The sequence below is a fragment of the Mustela erminea genome, chromosome 6, assembly GCF_009829155.1.
Source record: "Mustela erminea isolate mMusErm1 chromosome 6, mMusErm1.Pri, whole genome shotgun sequence".
Lineage (NCBI taxonomy): Eukaryota > Metazoa > Chordata > Mammalia > Carnivora > Mustelidae > Mustela > Mustela erminea.
The window spans coordinates 113,818,795-113,833,952 of NC_045619.1; the positions used below are offsets into that span (position 1 = coordinate 113,818,795).

The 15,158-nt window shown below is 35.6% G+C and overlaps 1 protein-coding gene across 1 annotated transcript in view; it reads right to left on the bottom strand.

Moving 5' to 3' along the window:
• LOC116594225 (coiled-coil domain-containing protein 7-like) overlaps nucleotides 1-15,158 on the bottom strand; it is a 247,483-nt gene that overhangs the window by 150,150 nt on the left and 82,175 nt on the right. The window contains 3 exon segments of the mRNA XM_032349334.1: nucleotides 1,247-1,354; nucleotides 4,498-4,608; nucleotides 6,587-6,697. Of these exon segments, the coding sequence (XP_032205225.1) occupies nucleotides 1,247-1,354; nucleotides 4,498-4,608; nucleotides 6,587-6,697 (330 nt within the window).

Here is a 15,158-nt window from a genome sequence, read left to right on the forward strand (position 1 = left end):
ACACCATACACAAAGATAAACCAAAATGGATGAAAGTCCACAATATTCTCCTAGAGGAGAATATAGGCAGTAACTCTTTGACACTGGCCACAGCAACTTCTTTCAAGACATGTCTCTAAAGGCAAGGAAAACAAAAGCAAAAATGAAATTTGAGAGTCCATCAAGAGAAAAAGCTTCTTCACAGCAAAGGAAACAGTCAACAAAACCAGGAAGCAACCCATGAAAAGGGAGAAGATATTTGCAAATGACATTACAGATAAAGGGCTCGTATCCAAGATCTATAGAACTTCTCAAACTCAACACCCAAAAAAACCAGATAGTCCTATAAATAAATGGGCAGAATGCATGAACAGACACTTCTGCAAAGAAGACTTACAAATGGCTAATAGACACATGAAAAATGTTCAACATCACTAGCCATCAGGGAACTACAAATCAAAACCACAGTGAGATACTATCTTACACCTGTCTAAATCACTAAAACTAATAAAACAACAAATGTTTGCAAGGATATGGAGAAAGGGGAACCTTCTTACACTGTTGGTGGGAACACAAGCTGGTATAGTCACACTGAAAAACAGTATGGAAGTTCCTCAAGACATTAAAAATAGAGCTACCCTATGACCCTGCAATTATACTACTAGGGATTTACCCCGAGATACAAATGTGATCCAAAGGGGCACCTGCAGATGTTCATAGCAGCAATCTCCACAATAGCCAAACTATGGAAGGAACCGAGATGTCCTTCAACATGGACATCTCGTTGATGAATGGATAAAGAAGATGTGGTTCATACATACAATGGAATATTACTCAGCCATCAGAAAGGGTGAATATTTACCATTTACACTGACATGAATGGAACTGGAAGATATTATGTTGAGTGGAATAAGCCAATCAGAGAAAGAAAATTACCATATGGTTTCACTCATATGTGGAATATAAGGAACAGCACAGAGGATCATAGGGTAAGGGAGGAAAAACTGAATGGGAAGTCATTAGAGGGCGTGAAAAACCATGAAAGACTCAGCTATAAGAGACAAACTGAGGGTTGCTGGAGGGGAGGTTGGTGGAGTGATGAGGTAATTTGGTGATGGGCATTAAGGAGGGCACATGATGGGATGAGCAGTGGGTGTTATATGCAACTGAGAAATTATTGAACGCTTCATCTGACACAAATATATACTATATGATGGATAATTGAATCTTTATTTTTTAAAAAATTATCTACAATTACTATACTTACTACTGACTCTTTCCCCTTTAGAAGTACTTTTTTTCTTTACTTGTAGATGGGTTTTTGACATTGAAACTTGAGGCTCAAGCATAAAATTTTCTGGTACTTTATTGTGAGCTACACAAAGAGTGACAGTTCAATAAATGGAAAAACAAATATATTGTGAGATTCTATACTTTCAAATTATTGAAAAATGTATAAAATATTTTCTTATATTTCTAAAAAGTTGTAAGTAAATTATCTTAATTCTAGATCCAATATAAAAATAGTAAGAAGAGTTTTAATGGATATATATCAAAAATATCTCATTATTTTACTAATATTCATAGTTCTCAAATGTTTAAATTTAGTCTTTAGTTTTCTTAATACTTTATATTAAAACACAATTATAGACCAAGCAATGAGAATATGTACGTACAAAATTATTCATTACAGCATATTTGTAATTGCAAAATGCTCAAAATCACATAAATGTACAAACATAGGAGATTAATTTGATAAGCTAAGGTATATAGTATAAATTATGGTAATATTGATTATGGTATATAATATGGTCCAAACAACTGTACATGCAATTATAAAAGAAAAGAAAAAAAGATCTCATCAAATTGGGAGGAATTTCTAGGTTATAATGTTAAGTGGATTAAAAACTGATAGGTTATCTAGTGAATTCTCTTTTAATAAAGAACAGAAAGAAAATTTAATGTATATACCTTTATACCTTTATAAAATGAAACATGAGCGATAAATGAGGAAAAAAGACGGGTTTTTTTTTTTTCCATGCTTGCTGAATTGCACTAAACTACTGTTAGTCTAAGAATATCTCTAGCACTAATGAACAGCCTATGATGTAGTAAATTTCTGAGGGCCCATTTTTAATGAACCTTCAAAATTGCTTTTCCAGTGAGCTGAGGAGATAATATAATATGGGGTAGTTTGCCTTAATCATTAAGGAGGTAACTTGTGAAACTTAGTGAGGGAATACATCACAACAGAACCACTCATTCAGAGTGCCCTCACAGTGGTCACTTGCTCAAGGAAGACAAGGAAGGGGGGAAAGGCAATAAGATGAACACCAGGTACACTCCTTTCTCATGTTTGGCCCACCCATGTTGGCATCCTAAAACCAAAAATGTTGTTTGGACCACCTTTATAGCCACCTACAAGATGTCCAATTAGCCACTTTGATGGCCCTTTTGTTAAACAATGGGGAGCAAGAGCAGTAAGTAGGTAATGATACTGTTACCTAGCCTCAGATTTACAGGGTCATTTGTGCCATATTTTCTGGTTTCTAGCTCCATTAAACCTCCTTATAAAGTTATATCTGCTGGCTTACAAGACAACCTGGATCTTAACTGGATCTTAATTTCAGGGCAAGGAAAAAACCAGTTAACGTTAAGATAAAAAGTTTGACTAGTGAAAGGAGTGACCTAAAAGAATCTCAAGGATGACATTAATGGACTCTCCACCAAGGATTCATCACCAGATAGTGGTCCATAAGAGGTCCATAGCCACACTAGAAGCCAAATGGTGATGATATCTATGATTAACACAAGTGTTCTTCCTTCTGAATTTCTCAGTAAACCTTGAGATAACCAGAGACCTCTCCTTCCCACATCACCTACTTCTATCCAATCTTTCAACTTTCAATACAAACAAGAACCAGAGTTAGGTCGAGGTTCCTATATTCCCGACTGAGACATAAGGATGTATGCAATGGGAAGGTGGATGAGAATTGAATTTCTAGGACTTCTGGACATTGATATACATATGATTATGATCTCTGTAGCCACTGACACTAGGATGAGGGGGAAATAGACAATGTCCAATTGCTTTGGGTTTGAGTTCACCAAATGAGACCCTTAAAATTCAACTAGGGGTATGTCCCTACAGACCACTAAAAATCTCCATTGCTGTGGCTTCCATTATTGAATGTATTATTGTATAGATGTATTTTCTACATATATCTGACTCACTTTTGCCCTAAGCCCTAGTGGCAACTGCTATATTTTAGGACCATTTTAGTTTGGCATATATAAAGCTATAAACCTACCAGGCTACTAGTGCCTTGGACCTTTGCCATCCAAAAACAACTACCTGGGGGAGCAAAAAAAAAAAATATTGCCTTCATTGGTAAGTTTAATGAAACAAAAGTCCTCCATGACATTTTTCTCTATTCATAAGCCTTTTCATTCTGTGTGTAAAGCCTGGGGTGCCTAGAGACACAATTGATTATAGTCAGCTCAACACCACAATACAGAACTCCATGTGGTATCACTTGGAATTGTGACCTTCACAGAGGTTTACTGCCCAGACTGAGTGAAATAGGAATGTAACAACTGCTATCACAAATGTCTGTCCTAGCATCCCTGTTCACACAGGTTAATTAGGATCATAAATTCACCTTATGTAGAATGGCTTATAATATACTTTTACTGTCCTTACATAAGCCCAAAACATGAAAAAAAAGCCCTTCTTCCAGATCAAGTACTAACCTTCCACTAATATTGATGACATTCTCCTTCGGACCCAGACTAGAGCACTACCCACAAGGACTAGATACTGTAATGACTTGCATACAGCAACATAGCTGGACCATGAATATATACAAGGTACAAGAACCAAAAACTCAAGTAAAATACTTGGGATCAAAATGGAAAGGAGTAGCTTTTCTCACTTGAAGCTCCAAGGAGTCAAGTTTCTTTTTTCCTTCTCTAGCCCAACAAATACAAAGGAGGCCCAGCAATTGGTGGGACTATTCAGCTACTGATACTCTCATATTACCCATACAGGCATCTCCCAATGGCATCCATCTGTAGGGTTACCAAAAAGGCTTCTACCTTTGAGTGGGTCCCAACCAACAGGATGCCTTATAGCTCCTTCAACAGGCCCATCAGGCCCCCTTTTTGCTTAGTTCCTTTGATCCACATTTGACTTTTGAGTTGTGGTTCTCACCAAAGTCTCTACTAATCTGAGTCTATGACAGAAGGACAATGCTTCTTGAGATACTATCGATCTGTTGTTGGGCCTTAGTGGATACTGAGCACGTGACCCATGGATGTGAAACAGTCTTACATCCAGAAACAAACAAAACTTATGAATACTTTTACTTTGTTCTCCAATTAGGATATTTTAAATCAAAGTATAGTAAATTTTCTACAAAATATATGCTCATATACATATTCATGAACCACAGAAAAACCATCTTTTGATATGATTAATTTAAAAATAATTTAATGATGTACAATTATTATACTTACTAGTGAGTCTTTCCCCTTTAGCAATTTTTTGTTCCTTTACTTGCAATTGGATTTTTGACATTGACTCTTGATACTCAAGCACAGGATTTTCATCTGTCATATTATCATGACCTACATAAAGAAATGCATTTAAAGCACTAAATAGAAAACAGATCTATTATAAAAATTCTGAAGTTTCAAACATAACGTCTATAGCAGCATGTTCTTTCACATGAACATCTATAAATAAATTACTATAATGTAAAATCTTACATGAAAATGTGATGAGAATTTTTAATGGGTAAGTGTTGTAGCTATCTCCTTAATTAATGAACATTTCTTGCATTAAATATGTTTTTTTGTCTAATTTTGTGTTATTTATACTTTAGGTTAATGCATATTAATATGACAAAAGTGAAAATTTATATGTACATTATCATAGCCATATTATCTTTTATTGTAAAATATTCAAAATCTCATAAAATGTCCAAATATAGGAAGCTGCCTGAATAAACTAACTTCTCTCCCATCATTTATCATATTTATCACATTTTCATGACTAATGTGATAAATAAAGATCTTTATAAACTGACTTAGATGGGTTTCTAGGAGACAATAATAAAAGGGAAAAGAAACCTGAAAAGGGGATAATCTGTACTTAATCTTATGATTTAGAAAGAAGAGAAATTTTTAAAAGAGAGAGAACAAAAATCTCTACCTGGCAGTACTCATGGGGGGGAAACTTGTCACCCAACATGAAGTTTAATGCATAGCAGGTGAACTTTGGAAACTGGAGGTAGTTTCCATAAAGGACTAAGATCAACCCATGCCTTGTAATTATGCATTTTGTACCTCTATGCCAGGTACCTCCATTAGAGGCTCTTTGTGAAAATGGGAGGAGTCAGCTAATACATTGTACTTTTCAGGCACTTCACAACAGATGACTGTACTAGGGGAATTTGAAGATACTTTTCTCATTTTCAACTCAATATTTAGGACTTCTATCCTCCTAGCCATCCTTCATCAACATCTGCAAGGCTCTTGGGTTCAAAAACGAAGAACCTTGTGTTTGAGTCTCTTACAGCTATGAGATGATCTTCCCCCAAACTTCACTCCCATCTGACCATTTCCCAGTTTGTTCTGTGGAGAAAATGAAACCTTGGTATAGCTGGGGTCTTTTCCTCTTTAGGCTCTTGTTTATACTATTATAGTAAGTGAATAAAAGTTTAATTGCTACTTTTGATAAAGTAAAATTGCTACAGCTTGACAAAGTCAAAACTGGCAGATCTTTCTCTGCCACACTGTCATAGTCAAAAATAAAGTAAATTCCTTTCTGGAAGGAGCACTTTGGGAGAGCTAGTAAGTCTAGGCTGATGCCTAGATGGTACACCTGATGGACCATTTTTACAAAGTTCAAGTACCTACTACCCAGTGAAATTCCTGGCCATGATTTACAAGGAGTATGGTGTCTCATTCCATAATAGAAGACTGGCTTTGGCACTCTCTGTTCTGACAATCATAAAGGAGACCTGATGATTGATCTAACTACTCACCTACTTGTATTCTCAATGCCTCCCATCAATGGAGTTATAAGAAATGCCATTTACTTTTAATGGATCCACAACCAGAACAATCACCTGGAAGCCCTCAAACAAGCCACTGAGGCTATCTGTCCTCTGGGCCCCTTTGATCTATTTTGCTTTTTGAGTTACAGATCTCAACAATCTTTCTATTCACCACTTGGAGTTTAAGGAGGGAAAGCACTGTCATAGTTCAGAGGCTTCTGTTAGACTTCTGAACCCATCATCTCTAGAAGTAGCTAACTGAAAGATATATACCTTTTAAGAATTAGAAAGAAATAATCTATTTTTGGGCTTCAGTGGATACTGAGCATATGACCCATGACTATGAAATAGACTCAATACAAGAAATTCCAACCAGAAGTTATCAATAGTTTTGCTTTTGTTCTTTGTCTTAGGATATTCACACTTTACATCAAAGTACACAAATTTCTATAAAATATATGCCCAAATACTTATTCATGGACGAAAGTAAAAAGATCTGATAAATATAATTTAAAATAATTTAGAGTTATCTATATTATACTTACTAATAAGTTTTTCATTTTGGGTAGTTCTTTGTTTCTTTGCTTGCATTTCTGTTTTTGACTTTGAGTCCTCATGCTTTAACATAAGGTTTTTGTCTGGTACATCATCATGAGCTACATAAAGAGATACATTTATTATTATTCACTAACCAAAAAAATGGACACAGTGACAGCTCTAGAAATCAAATTTACAAGAATAAAGTAGTATTTTCTCTCACTTTTATAAACAGAAAATATAAGTAAATTACCATAATGCTAGAACTAACATTATGGTGAGAAGAATTTTAATGTGTGTGTGTTGAAGTAGAAATAATGAAGTAAATGCCTACTTCATTATTTCACAAATATTTCTTGGCATAGAATATATTTAATATTAGTCCCTACCTTTTGGTTACTTATAGTTTAGGTTAATATATATTCAGAGACTTAACAGTGAAAATGTATACATATAAGATTATTCATTATACTGTATTTATAATTGCAAAATACTCAAAGGCACCCAAATATATAAGAATATGAGACTGGTTGAATAGCAAAGTAACATCAACTATGATGTACAAGTGATACAAAGAGTTACACATGCAGTTCTAAAAGTAATTAAAAAAAAATCACTAATACCCAACTTGAAAGATCAATATGGGAAAAAACGCAAATGGGAAGATATCAAGTATACTTTTGGGAAAAAAATGGAACGGAAAAAGAAAATAAATACTTACCTTTGGAAAAATAAACACAGGAAAGATAAACCAGAAAACAAAGTAGTTGTTTTCCAAAAATTGTGTAGACCCTGCATGTAGAGTTGTCTGCAATTACAACTGCTAGATCTAAATATGTCCCTGGCACTGATGACAGCCTATAATGCAGTGAATTTTTCTTTAATTAAAAAATATGTAGAACCCCCAGGATCACTTTGCCTAGTGACCCAAAGAAACCATGGATAGGTTACCTCTAATATAAAGGCAGTAATCTTATAAACTTAGTGACAATGGCACTTTGTGAAGTGTGTCGCTGAAGACTCCCTCATTCAGAATGTCTTTCAGCCTTCTACTGTATACTGATACCCTTCAGAAATACTGATACCCTCCACTGAACCTAGAAAATGGTACTACCCAACAAAAACAGAAGGCACATGGACTCACTTGTGGTAACAAGTCTCAGTCATTAATTTAAAAAAAAAAAAAAAAAGGCACAAGGACCTGGCATCCAAGTAAAATCTCTGGGAGTAAACTGGGAAGGAGCAGTATGTCTCATTCCATAGGCAATAATTGTTAAGCTTTAGTTTCTTTAAGCTCTAATAAATACAAAGGAGGCCCCAAAACTGATAGGACATTTTAGCTACTAGAATGCTTTGGCATTCACCACGAGATCATCATGATGACATGATGTATCTATCAGGATACAATAAGGTCTCTATATTTAAGGAGGACATGGAAATAGAATGCCTTTAGGGAGGGTGTCTTTCAACATGCCACCCACTCTGCCCATCCCCCCCATCCCCATGGCCCTTCTGACTCACATTTGTGTTTGGATTACAGATCTCAGCAACCTCTTAGTTCAGTAATTAGACCCTATGGCAGATGGATATGTTAGAGGACACTGGTGCCAACTGGGCTTTTGGTACCATAGGCTTCTAGAGTCAGCTGAGAGGTGCAGTACTTCTAAAATACTATTACTGACCTGTTATATGGTTTCAATGAATACTGAGTGTATGACCCATGGAAATGAAGTAGTCTTATGCCTAGAAAAACCAGCCAAAAGTTATGAATAGTTTGGCTTTTATTCTCTAGTTATCCTGCAGTACTCACAATTTTGGTGAAACTATAAAATTACTATAAAATATAAGCTCAAATATTGATTCATGAATGAAAGAAAAAATCTTTTGATCAATTTAAAATAATTTAGAAAATGACATCAGCAAGATGGTAGGCTAAAAAGTCCCAGCTCTGAATCTGATGTAACACTGAATTAACAACCATTCATGGATGAGATATATTATGAGAGCTTCAAAATTCAGCTGAGAGGTACCAACACACCAATGAAGCATAACATCCAAAAACAGCTGTATTTAAAAGGGTAAGAAAAACAGTTTTACCATATCCATGTCATTCTTCCACAAACTATCACAGCTCAGCACTGATAAAGACACCTCCATTCACAATCTCTCTCATGGGGGAAAGAGAGAAGGAAGCAAGTACCAGGCTTCCAAAGCCTTTCAGGATGATGCCTGAGGGCCCATTCTATCTCACCTTTCTTAGAACACAGAAGAAATTAGCATGGTTGGATTGTCTGTAGACAACTAGAAGATCAAGCTCTCAAAAAAAAAGACCTAACTTTATACCTCAAAAAACTGGAAAGAGAAGAACAAATTAAGATAAAAGTTATCAGAAAGAAAGAAATAATAAAGGTTATGGCAGAAATAAGGAAGTAAAAATAGAAATATAACAGAAAAAATCAACTAAATTAAGATTTGGATTTTTGAAAACATAAAATTGACCATCAATAGCCTGGCTAATAAAAAAGAAAAAACTCAAGTAAAGTCACTAACAAAAGAGGATATATTACTTCTGATGTCACAGAAATTTTAAAGAAAATCATAATGGAATATTATGAACAATTAAATATCAGCAAATTGGGCAGCCTGGAAGAAGTGGGTAAATTCCTAGCAATGTACAAAATACCAAGGCTGAATCAAGAAATAGCTTGAATTGGTAACAACGTAGTTAAAAACAATCAAAAGTCATCCAACAAAGAAAAGTTCAGGTGAATTCATAGATGAATTCTACCAAACACTTAAAGAAAAATCAGTAACAATCCTTAAACACACACAGAGTAAGAGAGAAGGTGTGTGTGTTTATGCATATGTGTATACATGTGTGTACACACCTATGGGGCAGTTCTATTTTAAATCATTTGGGCTGATATAACAATACATCATGGGATGGGTAGCTTGTAAACAACATACATTTGTTTCTCACAGTTCAGGAGGCTGGGAAGTCCAAGAACAAAGATGCAGCAAGGTCACATTCTGGTGAGGGCCCCATTTCTGACTCTAAGCTGGCACCTTCTCACTGTGTCACATGGCAGAAGGGATAAGAGATCTTTGTGGGTCATTCTTATAAGAAGGAACACTATTCTCAATCATAAGCACTTCACCCTCATGACCTAAGTACTTCCCAAAGCCCTCACTCCTAATACCATCACATAGATTGTTAGGTTATTATGATCTCTTCTTAGAAAATATGGGGAAACACAATTATTCATTGATAGAAAATTCTGAAATCTCTTTTTATAAGGCAAGCATTACCCTGATACCAAACCCAAGGACTCCAAAAGAAAAGAAAACAATGGGCCAATATCCCTGATGAACATAGATGCAAAAATCCTTAACAAACTACTACAAAAGAGAATTCAGTGGCTCATCAGAAGATCATACATCATGACCAAATGATGATTATTTTAGGGAGGTAAGGATAGTTCAAAATATGCAAATCAATCATTATGATGTATAACATTACAAAGGATAAAAACCACATAATCATCTAAACATATGTAGAAAAGGCATTTGACAAAATTCAACACTTTTTCATGATATAAAACTCATGTTAATTTTATATCATCATTGAACTACATCAAAAACTAATGATGTCCCATATGGTGTCTGATTGAACATAATAAAAAATATAAATTAAATGAATTAATAAACAAATAAACTCACCTCAACACAATAAAGGTCATACATGAAAGCCCACAGCTAACATAATACTGAATTGTGAAAAGTTGAAAGCTTTTCCTTTAAGACCAAGAATAAGAAAAGGATACCCCCTTTCCCCACTTTTATACAACACCATACTGGAAGTCTTAGTCAAAACAATTAAGTAGGAAAAAATACACAAAGCACCAAATTGGAAAGGAGTAAATAAAACTGTTTCTATTTACATGTTATTATATATAGAAAACACTAAAGTCTCCACAAAAAACAAAAACCTGTTAAATAAATTCAGTAAAGAATCAAGATACAAAAGCAATATACAGAAGTCAGTTGCATTTCTATACATTAATAGCAGAGTAGGGATTAATTTCCAAAATATATTGGGATCCAGAAGAAGAAGAAAGAGAGGGGCAAAAGGTATATTGGAGCAAATAATAGCAGAGAACTTCCATAATTTGGGGAAGGAAATAAGCACCAAAATCCAGGAGGCACAGAGAAACCCCCTCAAAATCAATAAAAATAGGCTAATACCCTGTCATCTAGTAGTAACTTACAAATCTCACAGACAAAGAGAAAATCCTGAAAGCACCTCAGGACAAGAGATCTGCAACCAATGGTAGAAGTATTAGATTGGCAGCAGACCTATCCAGAGAGACCCAGCAGGCTAGAAAGGACTGGCAAGATATATTCAGAGCACTAAATGAGAAAAATATGCAGCCAAGAATACTATATCCAGCTAGGCTGTCATTGATATATCTCTCAAGGAGAGATAAGAAGCTTCCAGGACAAACAAAAGGTATTCAAATTGGCAAAGAAGTCAAACTCTCTCCACAGATGACAAGGAAAACCCAAAAGACTCCACTCCCAAACTACTAGAACTCATAGAGCAATTCAGTAATGTGGCAGGATACAAAATTGATGTACAGAAAACAGTTGCTTTCTTATACACTAATAATGAAAATATAGAAAGGGAAATTAGAGAATCAATGCCATTTACAATAGCACCAAGAACTATAAGATACCTGTGAATAAACCTAAGAGGTAAAGGATCTGTACTCAAAGACCCACAGAACACTCATGAAAGAAATTGAAGCAGACACAAAAAGATGGAAGACCATTCCATGCTCATGGATTGGAAGAATAAACATTATTAAAATGTCTATACTGCCTAGAGCAATCTATATTTCAATGCCATCCTGATCAATATTCTACTGGCATTTTTCAGAGAGCTGGAACAAGACAAACAAAACTAAAAGAATTTGCAAACATCAAAGCAGTCCTACAGGAAATATTGAAAGGGGTCCTCTAAGCAGAGAGCCTTAAAGTAACAAACCAGAAAGGAACAGAGACATTAGACAGTAACAGTCACCTTACAAGCAATACTATGGCACCAAATTCAGATCTTTCAATAGTTACCTTGCATGTAAGTGGGCTAAATGTCCAAATCAAAAGACACAGGGTATCATAATGGATTAAAAAAACACAAGACCCACTGATACACTATTTCCAAGAAACTCATTTTAGACTCAAAGACACCTCCAGATTTAAAGTGAGGGGGTGGAAAACAAGTTGCCAGGCCAATGAACATCAAAAGAAAGCTGCAGTGGCAATCCTTATACAAGACAAATTAGATTTTAAGCCAAAGATTATAAGAAGAGATGAGGAAAGACACTATACCATACTTAAAGGGTCTGTCCAACAAGAAGAACTAACAATTTAAAATATCAATGTCTCTAAAATGGCAGCAGTAAATTATATAAACCAATCAATAACAATATCAAAGACACATCAATAATAACACAATAATAGTAGGGGACTTTAACACCTCCCTCACTGAAAGGGACAGATCATCGAAGTAAAAGATCAACAAGGAAATAAAAGCCTTAAATGACACACTGGAACAGATGGACATCATAGATATATTTAGAACATTCCATCCCAAAACAATAGAAAACACATTCTTCTCTAGTGCACATGTAACATTCTCCAGAATAGATCACATCCTGGGTCACAAATCAGATCTCAGCTAGTACCAAAAGACTAGTAACATTCCCTGCATGTTTCAGACCACAATGTGTTGAAACTAGAACTCAACCACAAGGAAAAGTTTGAAAGGACTCAAATACATCATGGAGGCTAAAGACCACCCTACTACTAAAGAATAAATGGATCAACCAGGAAATTAAAAAAGAATTTAAAAAATTCATGGACACAAATGAAAATGAAAACACACAGTTCAAAATCTTTGGGTCTCAGCAAAGGTGGTCCTGAGAGGGAAGTATATAGTAATACAAGCCTTTCTCAAGAAACAAGAAAGGTCTCAAGTACACAACCTAACCCTATACCTAAAGGAGCTGGAGAAAAAACAGCAAAGAAAGCCTAAACCCAGCAGGAGAAGAAAAATAATAATGATCAGAACAGAAATCAATGAAATAGAAACCAAAAGAACAGTAGAATAGACAACAAAACTATGAGCTGATTCTTTGAAAGAATTAATAAGACTGACAAACCCCTAGCCACTCTTATCTAAAATAAAAGAGAAAGGACCCAAAATAAGAAAATCATGAATGAAAGAGGAGAGATCACAACCAACACACACACACACACACACACACACACACACAAATACAAACAAGTAGAAGAACATATTATGAGCAACTATATATCAGCAAATTTGACAATCTGGAAGAAATGGATGCATAAAGTATAAACTACCAAAACTGAAACAGGAAGAAACAGAAAACCTGAACAGACCCATAACCAGTAAGGAGATTGAAGCACTCATTAAAACTCTCCCAACAAACAAGAGCCCACAGCCAGATGGCTTCCCAGGGGAATTCTACCAAATATTTAAAGAAGAATAGATACCTATTCTCCTGAAACTGTTCCAAAAATAGAAATGGAAGAACTTCAAACTCATTTTATGAAGCCAGCATGACCTTGATCCCCAAACCAGATGAAGACCCCATCAAAAAGGAGAATTATAGACCAATATCTTTGATGAACATGGATGCAGAAATTCTCACCAAAATACCAGCCAATAGGATCCAACAGTACATTAAAAGGATTATTCACCACGACCAAGTGGGATTTATTCCCGGGTTACAAGGTTGGCTCAACGTCTGCAAATCAATCAGTGTGATACTATACAGTAATAAAATAAAGAACAAGAAACATATGATACTCTCAATAGAAACTGAAAAAGCATTTGACAAAGTACAGTATCCTCTCTTGATCAAAACTCTTCACAGTGTAGGGATAGAAGGTACATACCTCAATATCATAAAAGCCATCTGTGAAAAACCCACAGTAAATATCATGCTCAATGGGGAAAAACTGAGAGCTTTTCCCCCAAGGTCAGGAACACAGCAGAGCTGTCCACTATCACCATTGTTATTCAACATAGTAGTAGAAGTCCTAGCCTCAGCAATCAGACAACAAAAAGAAATAAAAGGCATCCAAATTGGCAAAGAAGTTGTCAAACTCTACTTTTTGCATATGATATGATACTTTATGTGGGAAACCCAAAAGACTCCACTCCAAAACTGCTAGAACTCATACAGGAGTTCAGTAAAGTATTGGGATATAAAATCAATGCACAGAAATCAGCTGCATTTCTATACACCAACAAGACAGAAGAAAGAGAAATTAAGGAGTTGATCCCCTTTATAACTGTACCCAAAACCATAAGACACCTAGGAATAAGTCTAACCAAAGAGGCAAAGAATCTATACTCAGAAAACTATACAGTACTCATGAAAGAAATTGAGGAAGACACAAAGAAATGGAAAAACATCCCATGCTCATGGATTGGAAGAATAAATATTGTGAAAATGTCTAAACTACCTAAAGCAATCTACACATTTAATGCAATCCCTATCAAAATACCATCAACTTTTTACAAAGAAATGGAACAAATAATCCTAAAATTTACATGGAACCAGAAAAGACCCCAAATAGCCAGAGGAATGTTGAAAAACTAATGTTACTGGCATCACAATTCCAGAATTCAAGCACTATTACAAAGCTGTAATCATCAAGACAGCATGGTACTGGCACAAAAACAGACACATAGATCAATGGAACAGAATAGAGAGCCCAGAAATGGACCCTCAACTCTATGGTCGAATAATCTTCCACAAAGCAGGAATACTTCTCCAGTGGAAAAGGGACAGTCTCTTCAACAAATGATGTTGGCAAAATTGGACAGCCACATGCCAAAGAATGAAACTGGACCATTTAATTACACCACACACAAATAAATAGACTCAAAATGAATGAAAGACCTCAATGTGAGACAGGAATCCATCAAAATCCTTGAAGAGAACACAGACATCAACCTCTTTTTTTTTTTAAGATTTTATTTATTTGACAGACAAAGATCACAAGTAGGCACAGAGGCAGGCAGAGTCAGAGAGAGGGGGAAGCAGGCTCCCTGCTGAGCAGAGAGCCTGACGTGGGGCTCTATCCCAGGACCCTGAGATCATGACCTGAGCTGAAGGCAGAGGCTTAACCCACTGAGACACCCAGGTGCCCCAATATCAACCTCTTTTATGTTGGCCACAGCAACTTCTTCCTAGACACATTGCCAAAAGCAAGGGAAGCAAGGATAAAAATGAACTCTTGGGACTTCCTCAAGATCAAAAGCTTTTGAACAGCAAAGGAAACAGTCAACAAAACCAAATGACAACTGAAAGAATGGGAGAAGATATTTGCAAATGACATATTGGATACAGGGCTAGTATCCAAAATCTACAAAGAACTTATCAAACTCAATACCCAAAGAACAAATCATCCAATCAAAAAATGGGCAGAAGACATGAACAGACATTTCTGCAAGGAAGACATCCAAATGGCCAACAGACA